General features: G+C 52.7%; 1 protein-coding gene across 2 annotated transcripts in view; it reads left to right on the forward strand.

Moving 5' to 3' along the window:
- TMEM104 (transmembrane protein 104) overlaps positions 1-23,890 on the forward strand; it is a 70,429-nt gene that overhangs the window by 41,130 nt on the left and 5,409 nt on the right. For both annotated transcript variants that reach the window (XM_049859211.1, XM_049859212.1), the window contains exon 9: positions 8,760-8,853. In XM_049859211.1, coding sequence (XP_049715168.1) covers positions 8,760-8,853 — 94 coding nt within the window. The remainder of the gene's footprint in view (positions 1-8,759; positions 8,854-23,890) is intronic.

Below are 23,890 nucleotides of genomic sequence, written 5' to 3' on the forward strand. Positions count from 1 at the left end.
GGGCTTTTTTTTTTTTTTTCCTTATAGGGCTGAAAATCTTTCTCCCCCTGAAACCAGTAGGTAAACTGAGAGCAGTGCTGTTTGAATTTGCTCTTCCTAAATAGGAGCCCTAGTGGCTTAGTGGTTAAGAGCTCAGCTGCTAAACAAAAGGTTGGCAGTTAGAATCTACCAGCTGCTCCTTGGAAACCCTGTGGGGCAGTTCTGCTCTGTCCTGTAGGGTCGCTATGAGTCAGAACCAACTCTGCGGCAGCCTAACGACAAATCAAGCACGATGATTCACAGCTATTTGGGGAAGAGAGTTTGTTCACTGACACAGTGAACGATTTTCAGGCCATGCAGGTATATTCTTACCCACCTGTGTGCTGTTTGCAGCACAGGCCATCCCCGGCAGGAGGCGTTGGCAGAGGGTCCAAGGCAAGTCAGCGTGACAGGCTGCCTCCGGCCCACCCCAGGATGAAACCTGCCACTAGGCACTTCCCCAGGAAACCCAATGTTCTCCAGACATTTACTGAGCTCCTCAGTATGCAGAGCCCTCCAGGGGCCGGGACAAAGACAAAGGCGACTCAGTCACAGAATTAACCCCTGAAGAAAGGAGATTTAACTAACATCGTGCTGGCCATGAGTTTGGTAATTCAGCCAGGAGCCCACAGGGACCATTTAAGTAGATTTAAGTAAGTGGAGAAACTGCAGGAGTGGGTTGGGGCTGGAGCAGAGCTTTGAGGTGGCAGGAATAAGGGAGGTCATGAGGGGAATTGTTTGCGGGCAGGACGACTCCCAGGGTAAAGGCCTAAGGGTGAGAATTAGCTTGGTGTGGGGGTTGGAAGTATCAGAGAGAGGGGCAGCCAGCATTGGACACAGTGTGAGGGTGACCAGGTCAGGGGAGGGGCCGGAGGCTTCCGCATACTCCCGCCCCCAACCACTCTCTCACCTGTCACTGAACCTCTCCAGTGCCTCAGTTTCCTCATCAGTAAAACGAGGACCTGATGACCTTGCAGAAATGAAATGAAACCACATGTATTCTGTAAAATGCAGCGCATTCATAAAATGCGTTGTTGGGACCGTGATGTGGTCATCAGACGGCTTTGCTTCAAAAGCAGCAGCTCACATCAGGCGTGGTAGCAGTCGCAGCAGCTAGGAAGACATAGGCATCTGGTGGGACCCAGAGCTTTTGCAACCTCTTGAACAGGTATCTAATTTGGATTATTATCAAATTAAAACTTCAATTTTGCTTCTTTGAGCAGCCAAACATGCAGAGAAATGTGAGCACTGAAGACATAGGTGTTGCGTGCTCGAACACTGGCTCACTTACGGTTTCCTGTGTTGTACCGTTAAACATTGCCAGTCTGTGCTCATCTCATATGTGACACCAGATTAACTGAGGTGGAACCTCTCCTTCCTGAGTGCTGGGTGTCCTGAGGTTAAACCTAGGGGAAGTGGAGGCAGGTGGAGAGCACAACTCAGCACCAGGTGGCCTAAGCCAAGAGGCCTTTGTTGTTGTTGTCAACGATATACACAGCAGAACATACACCAATTCAGCAGTTTCTACATGTACAATTCAGTGACAGTGATTACATGCTTTGAGTTGTGCAACCATTTTCACCCTCCTTTTCTGAGTTGTTCCTCCCCCATGAACATAAATTCACTGGCCCTTAAGGTTCCTGTCTGACCTTTTGAGTTGCTATTGTCAACTTGGCCCCATATGGATAATTCTTCAACAAGTGCCATCTGAGCCAAGAGTTCTTGATGTAAAGATCTCATTCTCTTAAGAATGCTCTTTAGAAGCGAGGATGGCGAGACTTCGTCTCACGTACTTTGGACATGTTATCAGGAGGGACCAGTCCCTGGAGAAGGACATTGTCTTAATTCTCTAGTGCTGCCATAACAAATCCCACAAGTGGATGGCTTTAATAAACCAAAATTGATTCTCTCACAGTCTAGGAGGCTAGAAGTCCAATTTTAGGGTGCCAGTTCCAGGGGAAGGCTTTCTGTCTTTGTCAGTTCTGGGGGAAGGTCTTTGTCATCAATCTTCCCCTGGTCTCAGAGCTTCTCAGTGCAGCTATCCTGGGGTCCTAAATGCGCTCCTGCGCTTCTTTGTTGGTGGTAGGAAGTCGCTGTCCTCTCTGCCGGATTCTCTTATATCTCAAAAGAGATTAACTCACCATACAACCTAATCCTGTAGATTAAGCCCTGCTTCATTAACATCATAGAGTTTGGGATTTGCAACACATAGGAGAATCACCTCAGATCACAAAATGACCAACAACCATACAATACTGGTAATCATGGCCTAGCCAGGTTAACACACAAAATTTGAGGGGACACAATTCAATCTATAACAGACATCATGCTTGGTAAAGTAGAGCGTCAGCACAAAGAGGAATACCCCCAACAAGATGGACTGACACAGTGGCTGCAACAATGGGCTTAAGCGTAACAACAGTTGCAAGGATGGCGCAGGACTGGGCAGTGTTTCCTTCTGTTGTGCATGGGGTGGCTGTGAGTTGGATCTGACTCCACGGAACCTAACAACAGCAGCGTTCTCTTCAGCAGCACCCCATGTGTTTCTCCCACTCGGTGGCTGAGGACTAGCTGTTCCCAATGCCATGAGCCACTCCCGAGAGGAAAGTGGCAGCTGCAGTAAGTGGCTGAGCCTTTGCTCTCCAGATGCCAGCCTGCTCCCCTGCTAACTTCAGGGTCTCAGCAAAGCCACCATCCAGTGCAGGGACGCTTCATACGCGGCCCACTTCAGCACCAGGAGGTGGCTTCCGTGAATGTCTGACAATGGAGTGCTTAGAGAGTGCAGCAGGCTGAAGAACGGCCACCCAAAGATAGCAAATCCCAATCCTCGGAACTTGTATGAGACTTTATATGAGAAGAGTGAACATTACCTTATGTGGCAAAAGATGTGATTAAAGATCTTGAGATGAGGTTTACCTGGGATTATCTGGGTGGACCCTACGTGCCATCACAAGTGTCCCGAGACAGACACACAGAGGCGGCAGCCATGGCGATGTTAATGTGGAGGCAGAGGCCGGGGGGATGCGGCCACAAGCCCAGGGAGGCCAGAGCAGCCACCAGCAGCTGGAAAAGGCAGGGGACGGACTTCCTCCTAGAGCCCCCATAGGGAATGAGGCCCTGCCGATTTTGGACTTCTGGCCTCTAGAACTAAGAGAGAATGCATTTCTGTGGCTTAAGCCTCCAAGCTGATGGTGATTTGTTACAGCAGGCGTAGCAAACTAGTACAGAGAAGAAGGAAGGAGTCAGAGATGTTGAAAGCGTGGAGCCTGAGCAGCCAGAGGTTGGTGGCGCAAGTAACTGATACAGGGAGCCCAGAGAGGCGGCCCTGTCGAGCTTTGTTGTTGTTCACCGCCGTCAACTTGGCTCCAACTTGTGGTGACCCCATGGACAACAAAACAAGGCATTGCTCAGTCGTGCACCATCTTCACGGTTGTCGATATGCTTAAGGGCATTGTTGCGGCCACTGTGTATTCTGAGTGCTTTCCAACCTGGGGGGCTCAATTTCTAGTGCCGTATTGGACAATATTCTGTTGTAACCCAAGGGTTTTCATTGGCTAATTTTTGGAAGTAGCCAGGCCTTTTTTCTTAGTCTGAAAGTTCCACTAAAACTTGTCCACCATGGGTGAACCTACTGGTATTTGAAATGTCCGTGGCAGAGCTTCCAGCATCACAGCAGTTCAACGCACAAGCCACCACAGTACGGCAGACTGACAGCATTGCAAGTGTTAAATTTGGGGTATCCTGGTACCCTCTCAAAGAGTCACAGCCAAGGAGCCCCTGCAGAGCCTTGGGCATACGAGCAGCCTTGTCTCCATCAAGACCTGGCAAGGTTGCAAATGAGACCTTGGTGTCTGTCTTAGTTACCTAGTGCTGCTATAATGAAAATACCACGAGTGGATCACTCTAACAGAAGTTTATTCTCTTACAGTCTAGGAGGCTAAAAGTCCAAATTCAGGGTGCTAGCTCCAGGAGAAAGCTTTCTCTCTCTCTCTTTCTCTCTCTCTGGGGGAAGGTCCTTGTCATCAATCTTCCCTTGATCTGTGAGCTTCTCGGTGCACGGACCCCGGGTCCAAAGGACACGCTCAGCTCCCGGCTCTTCCTTTTTGGTAGTATGAGGTCCCTCTCCTCTCTGCTTGCTTCTGTCCTTCATATCTCAAAAGAGATTGACTCAACATACACCCTAATCCTGTTAATGGAGTCCTGCCTCATTAGCAGAACTGCCTCTGATACTGCCTCGTTAACATCATAAAAAACAAAAACCCAAACCTGTTGGCGCAGAGTAAATTCTGACTCATACTGACCCTATAGGACAGAGTAGAACTCCCCCCATAGAGTTTCCAAGGAGTGCCTGGTGGATTCGAACTGCCAGCCTTTTGGTTAGTAGTGGTAGCTCTTAACCACTATGTCACCAGGGTGTCCAGGCTTTTCTTCATTGACATCATAGAAGTTAGGATTTACAATACGTAGGATAATCATATCCGATCACAAAATGAGGGACAGCCACACAATACTGGGAACCATGGCCTAGCCAAGATGATACATGTTTTAGGGAGACACAGTTCAATCCGTAACAGTGCCCATCCAAACTCAGTGCATCAAGAAGAGATCGCTAGCCATCTAAGAGGCGTCAGTTGGTCTCAACCCACCTGGATCAAAGGAGAATGAAGAACTCCAAGGACACAAGGTAATTATGAGCCCAAGAGACAGAAAGGGCCACATGAACCAGAGACTACCTCAGCCTGAGACCAAAAGAACGAGATGGTGCCAGCTACAACCGATGACTGCCCTGACAGGGAACACAACAGAGAACCACTGAGGGAGCAGGAGAGCAGTGGGATGCGGACCATAAATTCTCGTAAAAAGACCGACTTAATGGTCTGACTGAGACTAGAAGGACCCCGGGGGTCATGTCCCCCAGACCTTCTCTTAGCCCAAGACAGGAACCATTCCCAAAGCCAACTCTTCAGACAGGGATTGGACTGGACAATGGGATAGAAAAAGATGCTGGTGAAGAATGAGCTTCTTGGATCAAGCAGACACTTGAGACTATGCTAACATCTCTTATCTGGAGGTGAGAGGGCAGAGGGGGTCAGAAGCTGGCGGAATGGACACGAAAATAGAGTGGAGGGAAGGAGTGGGCTGTCTCATTAGGGGGAGAGCAATTAGGAGTACACAGCAAGGTGTGTATAAATTTTTGTGTGAGAGACTGACTTGATGTATAAACTTTCACTTAAAGCACAATAAAAATTAAAAAAACGCTACAAGCAGCCCTACCTGCCTGCTGCCAGCTCTGCCCCAGACTGTATTCCTGGTGACCAATTTGAAGATTTTATTAGAAACCAAAGAGCTGTTCTTTCTTTTTTTTTTTAAGAAATGCATTTGGCTGTGGCAGTTGGTGTCCCTGCCTCCTGTAATGAGTTGGACTGAAAGAGTCCTTGAACAGAGACTGGGTTTGAACTGATCAATGGCATTTGGGGGTTGGAAAACTGCTCAGGAGCCAGCTAATTTATAATGTCATATGGGCTAGACTGGAAGACCCAAGAGGATAGGCTGTTCCTGAGCTTTTTATTTCTTCCTTTTAAAAAGGAACAGGAAAACAAAGGTCCACACTCGCTACTCAGCATTCAGAGATGAGCTCTGCCCCTCCTGGGCTCACTGGACTGTCCACGGCTGCTGCTTCTCCTACCGCCCCTTTCCTCCTGACAATCCCAGCAGCCACACGGTGGTCTGGCAGCCTGGGCACGGTGTCCTCTGTCTTTTCCACTCTGGACGCCCGCTCCTGTGGCTGCTGCTGTGCTCCAGCTCTAACTAATTTGCAGCGGACACCTGTTCCTTAATTAGCCTGGGCTCTCAGCCTCCTCTTCGTCTGGGCTCCCTCTGATGTATGAGCACACTTCCCCATGGCAGGGCTGCTGTTTGGCCGTATGCATGTCTGTGCTGTGCCTAAGTGGGCCCCGAGCCTGCCCAGAGGTGCAGTTGGTCTCTTCTGAACATTAAAAAAAAAAAAAAAAAAAATGCATCCCAGCTACCACCCAGCCATGGATGTCACAGCTATTGGCTAAGTCTTCACGAAGAATCTCTACCAGGTCCTATGAGGGTCCCAGGCAGGGTGAGCCTCATTCTGAGCTCCCGTAGGTTCAGACTCCCCATCACTCATCGGGATCTGGTGTATACTTCCTGGTTTACCTTTTTGAGGTGTGGCTGTGTGTGTGGGATGCTGTCAGTGGGCTGGGGCCCCATCCTACACGGTTTTGCAAAATGCGGACTATGTGTGCAGAGTAGAATGGCTCCGTAGAGTTTTCAAGGCTGTGACCTTTCAGAAGCAGATCACCCAGGACCGTGTTCAAAGTACCTCTGGGTGGGTTCAAGCCACCAACCTTCCGGCTAGTAGTGGAGCGCTTAACTGTTTGCATCACCCAGGCAGCCCTCACATGTGGTAGGGTCTTGACGAACATCTGCCAAGGAGAAGGAGGAAGAGGAAGGTGGATTCCGTTTCGGGGGAAGGGCCCTGTGCCCATCAGCAGCAGCAGAATTCTCTGCCTGCCTGCTCATGTAGTCAGACCTTTCAAAGTCAGTCAGTCCTTAGTCCAAGACGAGATCTGGCCTCCAGTGTAAGCGACCCCAAGATTCCCAGCACCCACAGCCAGCCTGCCCCTGGAAGGTGGGTGTCCGCACCATGCTTTCTGCTGGAGGCCTTGGGGGCCGGCGGGGTGGCATGCCCAACCCCAGGTGCTCCAGGGTTAGGAGTCCAGAGTCCAGCTTCCACAAGGCAGTTATTTGGGAACCTTTGTGGAAAAAAAAGGGCTTGTATTTCTTCTTCCGCATGTCCTCTCTTCCATCCTTCAAAAGAGAAAGTCATCAGCGGAAAGTGCCCTGAAGTGGTAATTTTCCTAAATGACTTTACGGATGGTGCTGCATACAGACGCACCGCAGAAGAGCAGCACTCCGCCTCCAGTCCCGGTCCTCCCCCAGGCCCCAGTGGCCGGCTGGAGCAGGCTGCCCTTTCTTTCTCCAGGAGAGGTCTTTCCCATCACCCCAGTCTAATGGAAAAGTTCACCTTCCCAGCCTCCCAAACAGAAGCAGAATGATCCTGAGCCCCCAGCAGAAAGCACGTCTTTCCAGAACTCCCCCAACCCTGGTGACTGCCAAGAGGTCCTACCCACCCCAGCTAATTAGAGTCTTTTCCTTAAGCAGCACTTTAGTCGCCTGTGTCATTGGTGCTCGCGGTGATAATGGACTTGAATAAGAGGTCACAGCTTCTCCCACATCCTGCTCTCCGTGCCGAGGGGGCGGGGAGGACGGCTCAGCCACCCTTTTGTGGAGCCTCCACCAGCCTGTCACGGGGCCTGGCTAGCCATGCAGCTGTGAGGCACTCACCCAGATCACAGCCAAGGCTGGCTCCCCAAAGTGGTGCCTTCTAACCCACATGCCAGCGCCGGAGCCTGCTGCCTTGCGTCTGGTGGGCGAAGTTACCATTAACGCGATAAAACGGCACGGTGTAAATGTTAATAAGGTCTGATGCCACGTGCTGCTTCCGAGTGGCAGATTGGAAATGGTGCCATCATCTTAACTCCAGTGAGTAGCTTTTAATTCCTCTGTTCCCTGAGCAGCCAGTTTGGCACGGAAGTCGTGTCCCTCTGTCCCTCCTTTGACTCCCGCCCCTACCTGCCACGCTTACCTCCATCGTCTTTGCCAAGAGGGTTCTGGTTTCCCACAGACCAGTTTTCTGAGGTGGAGTTTGAAAAAAAAAGTAAGCACTCACTTGCCCTGTTCTTCAGATTTCCCTGGACGTGGCTTCTTTTCCTGTGGTTGTTAGGTGCCGTCAAGTCGGCCCCGACTCATGGAAACCCCACGCACAACGAACGGGATCAGACACTGTGATCCATAGGGCTTTCATTGGCTGGTTTTTGGAAGTAGATCGCGAGGCCTTTCTCCCTAGTCTGCCTTAATCTGGAAGCCCCTCTGATACCTGTTCAGCAGTACACAAGCCTCCACTAACAGGCAAGTGGTAGCCATGCATGAGGTGCGTTGGCCAGGAATCAAACCTGGGTCTCCCGCGGAAAGACGAGTTCTGCTGAACCAGCGCTGCTCCCCACCCCCCACTGCCGGTTTCTTTCCTTCTTAATCCAGGCTATTTCTCTGAGTGATTTGCCCTGGAAGTCACCGCCTCTTCTTCTCTAGGCTTCACCCTCTCTTTAAGAAAGCTAAAACTCTTCCTGGTTAACGACATTGTAGGTAAGCCTTTTCTCTGGATCCTTCAGCCGTGTGCTCTCCTGGTGCTCTGCTCTGTCAGGCTCCTGTGTCCCCTTCTCTTTCCTCTCTTCCCATCTGCATGGTGAGGGTGCGGGCACGTCTGGTGCTTCTTTGATATCCTTGTCCTCCGACTGCCTCGTACCTGATCCGTGTTCACCCCTAGCTCAGTGCTGGGCACAAAGACCCTCCTTAAGTGTTCACTGAGAAGATCAGAGTTAAGTGGGTGATACCCCAGGATGATGCTGGGAAAGCAAAGTAGACTCAGAGCAGTCAAGTGTGAGGAATGTCAGGGAAGCGTGGCTCTGAAGTCCTTATTCCCCCCTGGCACTTGAAACATGTCCGAGGAGATACTGTTTGACCCCAGGGAGCCTCAGCCCATCCAAGGGCAAAACTGAGGCAGGACCGGGCTTCAGCAGCAGCGGGCCGTGTAAATGGCTGCCTGCGCAGCCTGACCTCTGCTCTCCCTCACTCTTGTTTCCATCACCCAGGCTGTCTTCACTCTCCTTCTTGGACCCTTCACCTTCTTTGACGTCCAGAAGACCAAGTACCTACAGATCCTGACCTCGCTGATGAGATGGATCGGTGAGTCTGAGAAGTGTCCAATTCTCTGTCCTTTTTCCCCTTGTCCCTCCTGAACCTTTCGTGGTTCGGCCACAGCGGGAACATGGTGGTGGGTCCCAGTTGACTGTAGTCTGTCTCAACCTCTCACCTGTGCACGAGGCAAGGAGGAGGTAGGTGCTCTGCGCACATTTATACAGGTGGGGAAATTTAGTACCAGAAAAAAGTGAGCACTATTCAAGGTCACATTGTAAGGACTGAGCAGGGACTAGAACCCGGCAGCCGCGTCTTGCCCCCAAGACCACACCGCATCCCCACAGAGCCCGAGGCTGGTGTTGCTGTCCACCCTTCAGAGTCCGGGAGCAGTGCTGTTCTTGAGTTCTCAAGTGCACCATGTGACACAGCATTAAACCCATTGAGCTGTGGCGGCAGCCACTCTGCCTCCACATCTCTGGCCACCAGGGCATGTCGAGACGCCCCATCCACAGTGCCTTCTAAGCAAGTAAAGCCCTGCAGTGTGGGGTGTCTGCCCCCTAATCAGGTTTTCTGTAGGGAGCTCCTCTACCTCCAGCCACACCTGGACCCTGCCAGCCGCCCCAGGGAGGAGGCCAGCTGTTGATCTACCCGGACCTAGAACAGGAGGGTATGGGGTTCCTGCTGCCCCATCAGCCAGCACTGGCTCTGGGATCAGCCAGACACTCATATAGCTTGGTCTAAAAGCAGACGGGCTACTGCTCTCCTGAGTGAAGAGTCTGGGCCCACTAGGCTTGTCCCGCTTCTAGGAGGCCATCCATCCCAGGCCCCACTTTCCCCTCAGCAGGGGGAAGCTGAGGTTGGGGTTCCTCCCTGCTGACCCTCTTTTCCCAGCTCCCTCTCCTGACAGGTGCACCCCTTGCACTCTGGGTATGCGCGCTCCTTCTGAGTCAGAGCCGCTTATGATCCCAGTGGCTTCCAGCAATTCTGGCATCTTCACACCCCTTTCACACATTTCTCTCCATTGGGTACAAGGTCCCAGCCCAAGGTGCCACAGCACCGAAGGAGTTTGGCTGTCTCCACTGGAAGGGGCTGTCAGGATCATCTAGCCAGTCCCAGCCCCCACAGGAGCAGGCACTACTGCTTGCCCACCAGCCAGGTTCCTCCAGGACTTGCAGATTCATTCGGGGCCTGGGGCTCACTAGAGAGGCTCCATCTACTCTGAGGGTAGGCCCTGCCCACTCTGAGGGTGGGGCGAGTGCTGGTCACTCCTTGCTCAGGTGAGCCCAACCTGCTGGCCTGTCACTTCCTCCCACTCTCGGTCCTTTTCCTTCCAAGACAAGGGTACAACCAAGCTAAATTGTGACTCAGCTCTGAGGCAGGCCTCCCCAGGAGTAAGTCATCCGGCACGTGAGCCGAGGGCCTCTGTAACTGGAAGAACGTGTTCTTCATCAGCCAGATGAGAGGAGGGAGCAGAGGGGACACCTGCCTGCTACCTGAACGGTACCTGAGTGGGTGGAATTTCTCGTCTCCCCCATCAGTCGGTCTGATTGTATGCTCACCTGCAGATGTTGGTCCCACATCTCCTTCACAAGTCCCAAAGCCCAGGGTTATAGTGACATGTCCATGGAGAGGGAGAGGAGAACTCATTTGTTAGAACACAGGGCCCACACTAGCCCCAAGGACAAAGTGTCGGAGCAGAGACTCCCTGGTACCGTGGGACACCATGTCCAAAAGTTGGCGTCAGCAGGGGCCACAGCCACCGGCGTCTCCCCTTCTCTGTGTCTGTCTGCTCGGATGAAGTGTCTGAAAGCCTAGTCATCTCCAGAAAAGGGAGTGTTTGGAGAAAGATGTCCTCCCTCCTCGCTTCCCTGGCCCATTCTACATCGGGCACTCCCACCCTGCAGCGAGTCCCACAGCTCTGAAGGCATGACCTCCCCTGTGGGGACTGGCCATCCTTCACCTGCCACGTCCACAGTAGGGGGAGCCTCCTGACACGGAAGCAGAGCTGTTCTCTCGTCTCCTCCCCCTCGTCCAGGGCAACAAGAACTGGGTGGGAAAAGGTGGTGTGGACGCTCCTGCCTTCACCTGCATGATGGATTCCCGTGTCAGCCCTCGAGGGGACGACCGCCTGGATAATGGTGGTTAATGGCTTCTGTGGCGCCCCGTGCCTGTGCAGCGCAGATTCTGCTCTGTGTCTGGTGAGCAATACATTCATTAGGAGGAGATGATTGTGAAAGGGTGAGGAGACCGGCCGTAGATAAAGAAGGATTGTCTCGGTGCAGGAGACCGGACATACCTGCTCCCACCTGCCGAGAGGAGCCCAGCGGCTGTAGGCAGGGCCTCAGGCCGCCAGGCATCCCGGAAGCACCCTTGCTTCCGCTCCATTCCGCTGCCGGTGGCCTAGCCTCCCGGAGTCAGGCTCGCAGAGCGGAATCAGCTGTCGGTTGCTTTGGAAACGGACTGCTCTTTTTCACGGTTGCAGGCTGTCCTGTCCCCTCATGATGGCCATTTTGCCTTCTCCTTCTCTTATCCAGCGTGCTCGTCCCCCAGGGCAGCACGGGGCTACCAGTTAGCTCAGGAGCTGCAGGCACCTTCCTTCACTGGGTCCTGGGCGAAGGGGCCCTGGGAAGGCAGCCGCACAGCCTCCCACCCCGAGGCTCCAAGAGCTCCGAGGCAGCCTCGACAGCCCTGCAGAGCCACAGAGCTGCTCAGGGGCTGTGAGAGAGGCTCTTGGCACCAGAGAGAATGTGAGGCGGAGACTGGCTCAGGAAGTTCATTTGCAATCGTGTTTCTGGTAGTGACGTTGCTGTCCTGACCTAGTGTTGTCTTTGAGAGTTGTTTGTCTCTACGTCTCCCTGTGATCCAGGAGATAATCAAACGTCAGTTGCCTCTCTCTGGGCGTGCTGAGGGTGACAAAGCCCAGGAAGTCATTTTCTCCTTGAAGACTCAGACCTGTGGGTTTGGAAAGTGAACGTTTTGACCCAGAAACCTCATGGGGAAAGACAGGTGGCCCAGTTAAGTAAACTCTAAAATGTGGCCCAGCCCAGGGTTCCATTTCCAGCCAGGGCCGTTGCAGCCACCCAGGCATTTTTCTTCTTAGATTGGGTGGACAGTGTTTTCCTCATCTTAACCCCAGTCACTTGTTACCGTCTGTCAGCTTGTCATACTGTGGTGGCTTGTGTGTTGCTGTGATGCTGGAAGCTCTGCCACTTTTCTTTTGTGCTCATAACTTATTGTTTTAAATTCAGGAGGAGCTAGAATGAGACCACCACTCATCTGTCAGTTTGCCATACTGTGGTGGTTTGAATGTTGTTATGATGCTGGAAGCTATGCCACTGGTATTTCAAGTCCCAGCAGGGTCACCCATGGCAGACAGATTTCAGCAGAGCTTCCAAACTAAGACAGACTAGGATGAAAGGCCTGGCTGATATACTTCCAAAAATTAACCAATGAAAACTCTATGGATCACAACAGAATATTAATATTGTCCAATGTAGTGCTGGAAGATGAGCCCCCTAGGTTGGAAGGCACTCAAAATACACAGCAGCCACAAGAGTGGACTCAACAATCGTGAAAACGGTGCAAGACGAGCCAGTATTTCGTTCTGTGGTACATGAGGTCACCATGAGTTGGAGCCGACCCGACGGCTGCTAGCAACAACAGACCCCAGGCAGCAACACAGCATGGTTGGGTGGGGAAGGTAACAGATTTGGAACTGCCATGCCCCACAGACTAGGCAACTCCTACCTGGGGGACCACAGTCTGCCCACTGGACTTTGCCATCTGGGAACAGGAGCTGGATCCGATTGAGGGTGTATCCCCTCTGATCCAAGCTCACCCCAGGCGATTTTTCTAGAGCTATTCCAAAGGTAGTGAGCGTGAAAACCCAGTCCTGCCAACGCAGTCCTGCCAAGTTGTCAGTTCTCAGGGTGCGGCCTTCTCATTTCGCCTTTGAAAAGCAGCCAAGGGGCCACATGCCCCCCACGGCCTTTCCCACACTCTCACTCACCCGCCCCTCTCCCGAACTAGGATTCCGCCTTTCCAGGGAGCCAAGCAGGGAGCTCGGGGTGGCGACAAGCTGGCTTGGGCTCCAGGAAGACAAAGAGGAAAAATGAGCACCAAAGGGGCCGGAAAATCATAAATAAATGTGCTGAGCCGGAAGCTTTCTCGTGCTTAATTAGGAGTTTGTTCTGCCATCTGTTGAAATGAGGCCGGGCAAGACTGCGAGACTCGCTTCTCGACCCTGCCTGCAGAGCAGGGTCCCTGAAGCCCAAGACACTGCCAAGGACCTTCCGGCCAGTCCCTCTGACAGCTCTCACTCTGCCTCTAGATCAAGAGCCCCAGCAGTACCCTTGTGCCAACAAAATGGGATTTAAAGGGTTAAGTGGCCTTCGCCCATAGCCACTGGCCCCAGAAAAATGGCAGAATGCAGTTGAAAAAAGTGACAAGGCTGATTCCTTTATTTGCCCCCCAAATAAACTCCAGGGTATCCAGGGTGGTCCACTGGGGACACCCAGGTCGCAGGTGCCTCTGAGTGTGCGAGGAGCATCTCCTTTGGCTGTCCCCAAGAGGCAAGGCTGTAGCCCAGAGCTTGGCAGACGTCCTGACTGGTCTGCATCAGCAGCTGGCTGGCTCACTCCCAGCAGCTGCTTCGAAACGACCACAGGCGTTGAGCACTCGGGCGTGGGATCCGGTGGGCTGGTTGTCAAGTCTGTCCCCCAACCCCCTCCCTTTGGTCCCTCTGCATGGCCGGATGAGTGGACAGATGAAGCCTGCAGGCTGTCCCCCCGTCTGTGCAGTGGGCAGTGGCAGGACGCGCCTCACTGGGGCGGGTGCGAAGATACAGAGGAAAGCGTATGAAGCGCTTCATGGTGCCCAAGACTGGTCAGCGTCCACAGGCTCGCTGCAGTGGGCATCACCGTCATCATCATCTCTCTTGGCTGCTGTGTCCCGAGAGTGACCTCCGAGGGTCTCCCTTGGACTGACCATGGATCAGGAAGTGAGCCCAGCCACCTTGGGAGGGGGCTGTGGTGCTGAGTGTCCCCGGGTAAGTCTTAGCATCAGTGGTTGGCTCTGCTGCACCCTAGCTCTGGGCCTCAGTGCACCCACCCAGCTGGCATCCGACTGCCTTCGAGGAGGCACTGAGCCTTGGCGAAAAGAGAAGCCGCCCCTTCTTACAGAGGAGTCAGGGGCTTCTTTAGTGCCTAGCTCTGCCAGTGGTAGATGAGGGACACTTACGAAAGATGCAGCCAAAAGTGCTGCCCCTTGTGCCCAGCAGCAGTGGCTTTAGAGCCTGAGTCCAAAGCAGTGACATCGATGTCTCAGACTCTCCCCTAGGCCAGGGAGCTTGGCTGGAAGGGGCCCTGGCAGCTTCATTACTCCACTCCCATTACCAGCTCTGCCCTGGCAGACGCCTGCAGGTGCCTGACACTGGGGGCATGAGCAGCTGGCTCAGCTCAGGCGCCCCGTTTGGCATTATTAAAAAAATAGTTTTTTCCAGTAAAGGCTGATCTGAGTGCTGCAGCCTCCTTGGGTTTGGGCTGTCAGGGACCCGGAGGGCTCCCCTGCTCTGATTGTATATTCAGAGCAGATGCTGCACGCTTGGTCCCAGTCTCTGTGTTTCCCTCAAAGTGGGTCAGCACCCGTCTTCCTCTGCAAGTGCTTGCTCATGGGTAAACTTGAGCCTGCCTCCTGAAGTTTCTCGTCCCGCTTGCCCCCCACCCCGCCGCAGGTGGCCCAGATTTGTCTTCAGATGGTGCCAGCGGGGAGGCGGGGCCTGGTGGTGGCACCAGAGGCAGGAAGTCCCCAAGAGCAAGCCATCACCTGGTTTTCCAGTTTTCACCTGTTCCCAGAATTAGCAGCGGCCACCTGGCTAATTGCCTCCTGAAGACCCCAGGCTGTTCCCAGTGGGGTCTGCCCAGTGGAAGGGCTCTAATCTGTCACCATCTGCACCCCATGGGTCTTAATGTCTTGGCCACCTGTTTCCCGTGTATCCCAGTCCATGTCCTGGAGTGGACATGGATCCTCATCTTCAGCCCCCATCAGGCATGTAGATAGTCTTCACTTACTTGGTAACCGTCCCAATCTCCTAGTACTGCCGTAATAAGATACCACAAAGCGGGTGACTTTCAAGGACAGAAAATGATTCTCTCACAGTTCTGGAGGCTAGAAGTCTACATCACGGTCCCAGCCATGTTGATTCCTTCTGGGGCTTTGAAAGAGAACGATTTCCATGCATCTCTCCTAGTTTCTGGTGGTGGTATTATCATTGGGTGCCATTAAATCAATTCTGATTCATAATGACCCTGTGTGACAGAAGAGAACTGCCCCATAGGGTTTTCTAGGCTGTAATCTGTACGGGAGCAGATCACCAGGTCTTTCTTCCAAGGCACCTCTGGGTGGTCTCAAACTTCCAACCTTTAGGTTAATAGCCAAGCACTTAACAGGGTTTATACCACTGGGGACTCCTCTCTGGTGGTGTTCTTTTCCTTCAGCGAAGATCGTCTGACATCAGCAATGATATCCCTTGTTCCACATCTTTTTCTGAATCTGGCTTGAATTTCTGGCAGCTCCCTGACAACGTACTGCTGCAACTGTTGTTTAATTATCTTCAGCAAAATTTTACTTGAGTGAGGTATTAATGATATTGTCGATAATATCAGCATTCTGTTGGATCACCTTTCTTTGGAATGGGCACAAATATGGATCTCTTCCAGAAAGATGTTTACCTGTGTTTTATTGACTATACAAAGGCATTCGACTGTGTGGATCGTAACAAATTATGGATAGTGTTTCAAAGAATGGGAATTCCCAAACACTTAATTGTGCTCATGAGGAACCTGTACATAGACCAAGAGGCAGTTGTTCAAACAGAACAAGGGGATACTGTGTGGTTTAAAATCAGGAAGGTGTGCATCAGGGTTGTATCCCTTCACTATACTTATTCAGTCTGTGTGCTGAACAGATAATTCGAGAAGCTGGAGTATATGAAGAAGAACACGGAACAGGATTGGAGGAGGACTCATTAACAACCTCTGATATGCAGGTGACACAACCTTGCATGCTGACAGTGAACAGGACTTGAAGCACTTACTGATGAAGATCAAAGACTACAAGCCTTCAGTATGGATTACACCTCAACATAAAGAAAACAAAAATCCTAACAACTGGACCAATGAGCAACATCATGATAAACAGAGAAAAGATTGTAGTTGCCAAGGATTTCATTTTACTTGGATCCACAATCAACACAGTTAAGAAATCAAATCATGCATTGCATTGGACAAATCTCCTGCAAAAGACCTTTTTAAAGTGTTAAAAAGCAAAGATGTCACTTTGAGGACTAAGGTGTGCCTGACCTAACTATGGTGTTTTCATTCGCCTCATAGGCATGCAAAAGCTGGACAATGAATGAAGAAGACCAGAGAATTGACGACTTTGAATTATGGTGTTGGCGAAGAATATTGAATATACCACGGACCGCCAGAAGAATGAACAAGTCTGTCTTGGAAGACGTACAGCCAGAATGCTCCTTAGAAGCAAGGATGGTGAGACTTTGTCTCATGTACTTTGGACATGTCATCAGGAGGGACCAGTCCCTGGAGAAGGACATCGTGCTTGGTAAAGTAGACGGTCAGCAAAAAAGAGAAAGACCCTCAGTGAGATAGACTGACACAGTGGCTGCAGCAGTGGGCTCGAATATAGCAATGACTGTGAGGATGGTGCAGGACCGGGCAGCGTTTTGTTCTGTTGTACATAGGGTCGCTCTGAGTTGGAACCAACTGGACAGCACCTAACGACAACAACAGGGACTCCTTCTTCAATAGTTGTTGTTAGGTGCCACCATGTCTATTGCCGCTCAGAGACCCCATGTGACAGAGTAGAACTGCCCCATAGGGCTTCCTAGGCTGTAATCTTTATGAGAAGAGATCACCAGGTCTTTCACCCGCGAAGCTGCTGGGTGGTTTCAAACTGCCAAGCTCTGTTTGCAGCTGAACGTTTAACCATTGCACCACCAGGGCTCCGGTAGCTGCTGTCAGTCGTTGACGTTTCTCTGCTGCTGCTCATAGATGCGTCCGCCTCCATTGTCACGTGGCGTCAGTCTCCCCCTGCGTGTGACTCCCGTTTTATAAGACACCACCCAGAAGGGATTAGGACGTGGACCCCCCCTTACTCCGGTATGATGTCGTTAACTTAGAGCCAAAGGAAAACCTTATTTCTAAATAAGGTCGCATTTACAGGGGTTAGGACTTCAACATACCTGTTTGGGGATAGAATTCAGTCCACAGCAGCAACTCTGCTTCTGTCTCGCCCTGTCATCAGCCATCCTGTGTTCCTTATGCCTTTGCAGCCACCCTGCCCACCCACTGTGGCTCTCCAGGGCTACCCGGTGGCCAGCGTTCACTGTTACCAGCCAAGTGCAGGAGATCAGAAAGAGCCTTTCTGTGTGTGCTTCATTTTGGCCTTGGTTGTATTCTTGGCTTTCTGTGAAGGCAGAGGCCAGTGTCTCTGAGAGGACCCGGGGTCTTTGTCTTATGGCTCGCAGGGTAGTGTGGACACTTAGCTTGTTGGAAAGTAGCCAGCCAGGTGCTGCCGAGGCACATCCTTTCGTCAGCTTCAGGGCCGACCTACGACCCCTTCCCCGCCCTCAGCGAAGGCCACGCTCTTTCAGCCGTCCCTCTCCCCTGAGCCTCCTTGTCGTCAGCAGCTTTGGTCTGCAGGCAGCTGAGATGGGAGCAGACCCAGCCACCAAACAATGCGTCCTATTCTACCAAGGAGATTGGCATGCCGCTGCCAGCTCACTGACAAGACAGGGACAATAAGTCCCAGATAGCACAGGGTCAGGGGGGTAATGGTTACAGCCGCGGTCTCTGCCCAGAATCTCTGCCACAAAGTCAGGGAGCCGCGCAGCCTGCGGAGTTAACGCAGCCCACAGTAACCTCAGAGCTTCGGAGTCTGCGTTCATACCAGGGAATCCAGACGTCCTTGTCTGCGCACAGCCCGTCCTTATCTTCCCCACTGCCTTCTCTCCTTCCCAGTTCCTCTGCATCTCACTGGGCTGCCTTCAAGAGAGGGTGACAGTGGCTACATTTTACATTTCCAGTCTCCGGGAAGGAGATTAGCCGGCCAGCATCCAGGGCACTTGGCTTCTGCAGTCCCGGTGATTACAAGCTGAGCTTGCTCTGACAGCCCCAGAATGAAAAATTTCACACCTGCCCTCCTGCAAGCCCCTTCGCATTCTTCTGAGGGTGTGGAAACATTGAAGGGAGAGAGGAAAAGGCCATGCTTGATTCCATACTTAAGACTCAGTTGATTCTGTGACACAAATACCTGCCCTTTATCAAATACCACCTCTCATGATACCTGGAAGGGAAGGCTGTGCTCATTTAGCCCCAGGGTGGACATTCAGGCCTATAAAGCTGCTGGTTTGAACGCTCTTGTCTTCTGGTTCCATGATGATGAGTGAACAGAGCTAGAATCCTCCAGAAGCCGCAGGGGCTAACCCAGCACAGTAAGATAGGCTGGCTTTAAATTCCCTCCTTTCAGCAGAGCTCAAAGTGATTGTTGTTGTTGTTATTAGTGCTTATAGGAAGGCCAGCAGATGCCAGAATGTCTTTCTGGCCCACGATAAAAATCTGAGCCAAGGCCAAGGTGCTCAAGAATGTGGCTTGGGGGAAGGGGGAGGCTCTGCCCGCCTTTCCCAAAAGGATGCCGGCCCAGAGAGTGGGTATGTCTGTCCTCCCGGGGTGTGAAGGAATCCCCCACCCTGCCCCACAGCAGGAGGGCCCTCAAAGTAGGAAGGACCCCACGTGCCCCAGAGAACCCACCCAGCTCCATACAGACAGAGTACCCACGGAGAGTCCACTGATGGCAAAGTGGGGGACAGCTTGGCCACATGTGGTCTCAGGGAGGACATCAGGTGAAGCAAGAGAATAGGAGGACTCTTGCTAACACAGCAGGTGTGATCAGCCTGCCCAGCATCTTCCTCCTCCCACCTGCACTCCAGGCCCCCAGGGCCTCCAAGAATTAGCTGAAGCCTGGGCCAGAGGCACTTGGAGGAGATGTTTTTGTTTTTTTTTTTTTTGCGGGGGTGGGGAGCGTTCACCACAGCAGCTCGGCTCAGCCAGGGAAGGTGGGGTCAGAGTCAGGGGTATGGTCCCATAACCCCTTCTTAGGGCAAAAGGAGAGTTAGCTTGGAACTCAGGAATGACAATGTTTTTCCTGCCTGCCTGGGACCTGGGCTTTCAGAATGGGCCATAAGGTTTCTGTGATGATAAAAATAACACTTTCTGAACAATTACTGTGGACCAGGCTCTGCCCAAGTGCCTTACTACTCCATCTTATTTCATCCTACGAAGTAGATACTGTGACCACCTCCATTTTTTAAAGGTGATGAAACATTGGCACCAAGAAGAGTTAAGTAAAACTGGTTGCCGGTGAGTCAACGCCAACTCGTGGCGACTCCGTGTGTGTCAGAGTAGAACTGTGCTCCATAGGGTTTTCAATGGCTGTTTTTTCAGAAGTGCCTTGCCAGGCCTTTCTTCCTAAGCACCTCTGGGTGGACTCTAACCTCACCCTTTTGGTTAGCAGCGTGTAACTGTTTGCACCCCCAGGGACTCCCAGAAGTTAAGTAACCTCCTATATTAGCTTCCCAAACAAACAAAAAACAAACCAAACCCAGTGCCGTTGAGTCGATTCTGACTCATAGTGACCCTATAGGACAGAGTAGAACTGCCCCATGGAGTTTCCAAGGAGTGCTTGGTGGATTCAAACTGCCAACCCTTTGGCTAGCAGCCATAGCACTTAACCACTGCGCCACCAGGGTTTCCTATTAGCTTCCTAGTGCTGCAGTAACAAAGATCACAAATGAGGTGGCTTAAAACAACAGAACTTTATTCTCTGGAGACCAGAAGTCCAAAATCAGGGTGTCAGCAGGGTGATGCCCTCGCTGAAGGCTCTAGGGGAGGATTCTTCCTTGTCGTTTCTGGTGGTTCCTGACAGTCCTTGGAGTTCCTTGGACTGTGTAAGCATCACTCCAGTCTCAGCCTCTGTCTTCACATGGCTTTCTCCCATGTCCAGTCTCCTCATAAGGACACAAGTCATAGGGGATTTAGAGCCCACCCTAACCCAGTATAACCTCATCTTACCTTGAAGACATCTGCAAAGAACCTATTTTCAAATAAGATCACATTCACAGGTTCCAGTGGATGTGAGTTTTTGGAGGGCACTATTTAACCTAGTACATCGCCCAAGATTACGTATTTAAGTGGCAAAATGGGAAGGTGAAGCTAATCTAACTTGAATACTTGAGCTGTTTAAAAGGAGGAGAAGCGACCTCCCTCTGGCAGTTCCTAGGACATCAGGACTTCCTGTGGCAGCTGCCCTTCGCCTGCCTGGCTGGCGGAGCCTGTGAATGTCTGTCCTGTGGCAGTCGGTCACCTGCCCCTGCTTTGGAGAGCCGAGGAACTGCTTAGTCTTCATTGATCTCAGCTTAGGCCAGTGTTGCCACCCAGCTTCTCCCAGCCCCCCGAGTCTCAGCCAACCCAGCCATGTTCACGAGACCCCTGAGGCAGAGGCAGAGCAAAGCCGTGCCCAGGGCCACTCCAAGGGCAGTGCAGCGCCAAGTCCACCCCCAGCTCCCGGCCTGGAGCGCCAGTGCCTGAGCAGTGACGGGCCACTTCCCATCCGTTATCATTAGCGCTGACATGTTGATCCTCTGCTTGGAGAAGGGAGCACCGCATTCCCGACAGCTGCCTTTACGAATGGGTCTCCAGCACGCCTGCATCAGAGCCACGGCACGGCACTCACTGAGGTCCACAGCCATGCACTGGTTTGGGAAAATGGCAGGGTGTTGGGATGGCCCAGGCTGGAGCCTGCCCCAATCTCAGGGTGGGGAGCTACTCCCTGGGAAGCAACCCTGCCAGGGTATAGCAGGACACTGCCGCTCGGCTTCCAGAAGGGCCCAGCCACTGTCCATGGCTCAGCAGCGTGGTTGAGGGAAGAGTCCGGCCCTTAGAGCCGTAGCTCTGTACGTCTGTGCCTTCCTCAGGCACCGGGGGTCAAGAACGGTGGGCTGCAGCCCGCAGTCCAGCCTGCGTAGACATCTGTCCTCCACCTCCATGACGGCTACATTCTTTATGCCCTCAGGTGCCTGCAATGAGAACTTCTGGGCCAGAGCCCTTCAGGTTCCAGAGAAGTCCTTTCTAGCTGTTCCTTCATCGAGATGTCCCCACTGACCTGCCAGTCGGTAACCACAGGCCACCTCCCAAGCACCCCGGCCCAGCCAGTCCTCCCCTCTGTGGGGTAGGCTACCGCGGCAATCACAGCCCAAGGGGACTCAGGCCTTCTTGTCCTTTAACTTCTCAAGAAGGCTGAATGCAATGTCCCACCTTGCCCTAAGTCTCCAGCGTTGGGCAGATGACAGGGTGAGAGCTAGGGGACCTAAGCTGAGGTCTGAGGCAGATTCCCGACAGGTGAGGCACTTCACAGCTGCATACATACCCACACACCCCGCAGAGAAAGTGGTCACCAAAGATGTGTCTCACCATCTATCCTAGCATGACCATTAACCAGCTTTTTCTTTTGTGGTCACCTGTCCCTGTCCAGAGGGGTAGGGACCAGACTCCCAGAAGAGTGCCTGGCCCACAGGGGGCAGTCAGGACATCTTTGTTGAATGAATGGATGAGGAATGAATGAATGGTCCCGGTTGAATCCCATGGGTTGCACAGAACAAATACAGTTCCTTCCACATGGGATGTTACTTCAAATATTAACACAGAAATCTCCTGCCCCCACATTACCTTACAGCTGAGCCTCTGAGGCCCGAGAGACAGCCAATCCTCATGTGACAGGGTGTCAGGCCTCCACCCCCATTGTCTTCACGAGTCTTCCCTGGCTCCTTAAGGCATTTCCTCACCCTTTGGAGTGTGACTTCTGTGGAATGCAGGGCTGTGGGTGTGGTCCTGGATACTCCTGAGCACCCCTGGGATAGGTCGGTGGAGAAGGACCAGGCCCTGCCCTCGGGGGCCTGCAGCCCTTCCTAGGGGCAGACCCCCCAGCCTGTGATGGTGAAGTCCTGGTGGTCTGGTCACCACGCTGGCTGCGGAGCACTTACCCTGGTCTCCACATGCCTCGCAGCAGGGTGGGCAGTGAGCTGTTGGCAGGCCGGGCCTGGGCGTGCTTTCCCGCTGTGTCTGCTGCTCACGGCCTATCATCCTCGTTTCATCTCAGTTTATCATCAGGCCTGATGAGCGTTTGGAGCAGCTGTCTCTCAGGGACAGGTGATCAGTCTAGGAGGTGGCTGTTGAACAAACACGCTTCTCCAGAGCCAGGGGTGGGGGCGCGTCTCAGAGCCCCTCCAGGTCAGGGTGACACCTGGCCGTCCCGCCTCCTGCCCTCCTTTTCTCTCTCCAGTGAAGCACAGGCCTCGGGGATTGCTAGCTTCCTTGAACTTGCCATTTGGGAGACTGAGCAACATTTCCCCTTCCCTCTCCACTCCCAGAGAATGCTGGGGAATTTGAGAACTAACCAACACCCACCCTGTGTCCTTGTGGCCGTGGGATCCAAAGGCCCTCATGGCATACCCTCCTTGCCTCCTCCCTGGTAGGGTCACTCCTGAGGTTACCTGGGCCTCCTCTGCGGAGCTGGGTAGCATCACTCCTGAGATTATCCTGACCTGCAGAGCTGGGTAGGGTCATTCCTGCAATTACCTGGGCCTCCCCTGCAGAGTAGGGTAGGGTCACTCCCTCGCAAAATCTGTCTCTCACCCTCTCCAAGTGGAGGCCAAGTTCTCAGGCATGTGCTCTTTTGAGAACGGTGTTCCTTTCCTTTGAAGAACTCAGCTGGTAGTCACGTGCTCCTTACTGTGCTGCTTGGGTTGTGGTCTTCCTCCCGGCTACCACGGAAGCCTCCTGAGAGCACCTCGGTGCGTGATCTGGCTCCCCAGGGCCTGGCACGGAACACATGAACCCACTCTCCCTGGATGTGAGTTTTACTCTTCCCACAACTGGTGGCATTTCCACTGTGGGAGCTTTTTAACAGGACGGTACAGGTATAACTTATGGGAGTGTGGCTCATTTGTGAAGATGACCAGCACTGCGCCCCCAGGATAAGCATCCCCGACCCCCATCCCCACCCCGTCCCGTTCTTATGTGGAAGCTGCAGCCCCAGAAAATGGAATCGCTTCCCAAGAGCCTCTGGCATCTTCCTTTTATCCCTTGGCAGCAGCAAACATCTAGCCATTGAAAGTGGATTTAGTTTTTGGAAATACATTGAAAACTTGTCTGAAACCACATCGGGAGAACGAGCTGGGTAGTAGATAGCGGCCTTATGAGGTAAAAAGCAATCACAGCTGAAAAATGTGAGGTAAATTTTCTTATCACTCACAGCTATGGCTTTAAGTGGGCCATTCACAAAGTTCTAGAAAAGGTTATCGTCACCATTGACATAAAGACAGGTTCTCCAAGACAGCTACTCCGCAAGGCCTCCTGGCAAGTGTGTATTCTTTTGAAAAAGTGAGCCTCCTTTCCCTGGAAACAGAGATCATAAATTGCTTGATTTACGACCAGGAAAGGCCCTGGGTCAGGGCAGTGACAGTAACTCCCCTTTAAATGAGCCGACCAGTTCCTGCCAGCATTTCCACAACTTCTGGGAGGCTGGGAGGTGAGGAAGATGAGCAGGGTGGAAAGAGCAGGAATAGGGGGTACTCAGGGCCCCAAGCCAGCCTCCTGTTTCCTTCCTATCTTGCTCATGAACCCCAGGGGCCAAGCCAAAGGTCAGCCACAGACAGCTGGAGTTCCCCACTCGCCTCTGTCCGAATGCCTCTCTGCTGGCCAGGGAGCAGCGCTGAGTCCGAGGGGGCGCCCTAGTCGGTGGTAGCAGAGCAGGATTTAAATCTTGCCTTACAGTGGCTGCCCTCTGTGCCCTACCCCCACCCCCTGCGCCCTACGTGTTGGGGCAGAACTGTCTGCTGCAGCCTCTTGAGTAACTAATCACCTGGAGGCCCCAGGGCTCCCAGCTGACGAATGTAGAGGGGAGGCCCCCTCCCGCCCCCATCCCTTGCTGCTCTGTAACCGTTTCTGGCTCA

The sequence above is a fragment of the Elephas maximus genome, chromosome 19 (assembly GCF_024166365.1).
Source record: "Elephas maximus indicus isolate mEleMax1 chromosome 19, mEleMax1 primary haplotype, whole genome shotgun sequence".
NCBI lineage: Eukaryota > Metazoa > Chordata > Mammalia > Proboscidea > Elephantidae > Elephas > Elephas maximus.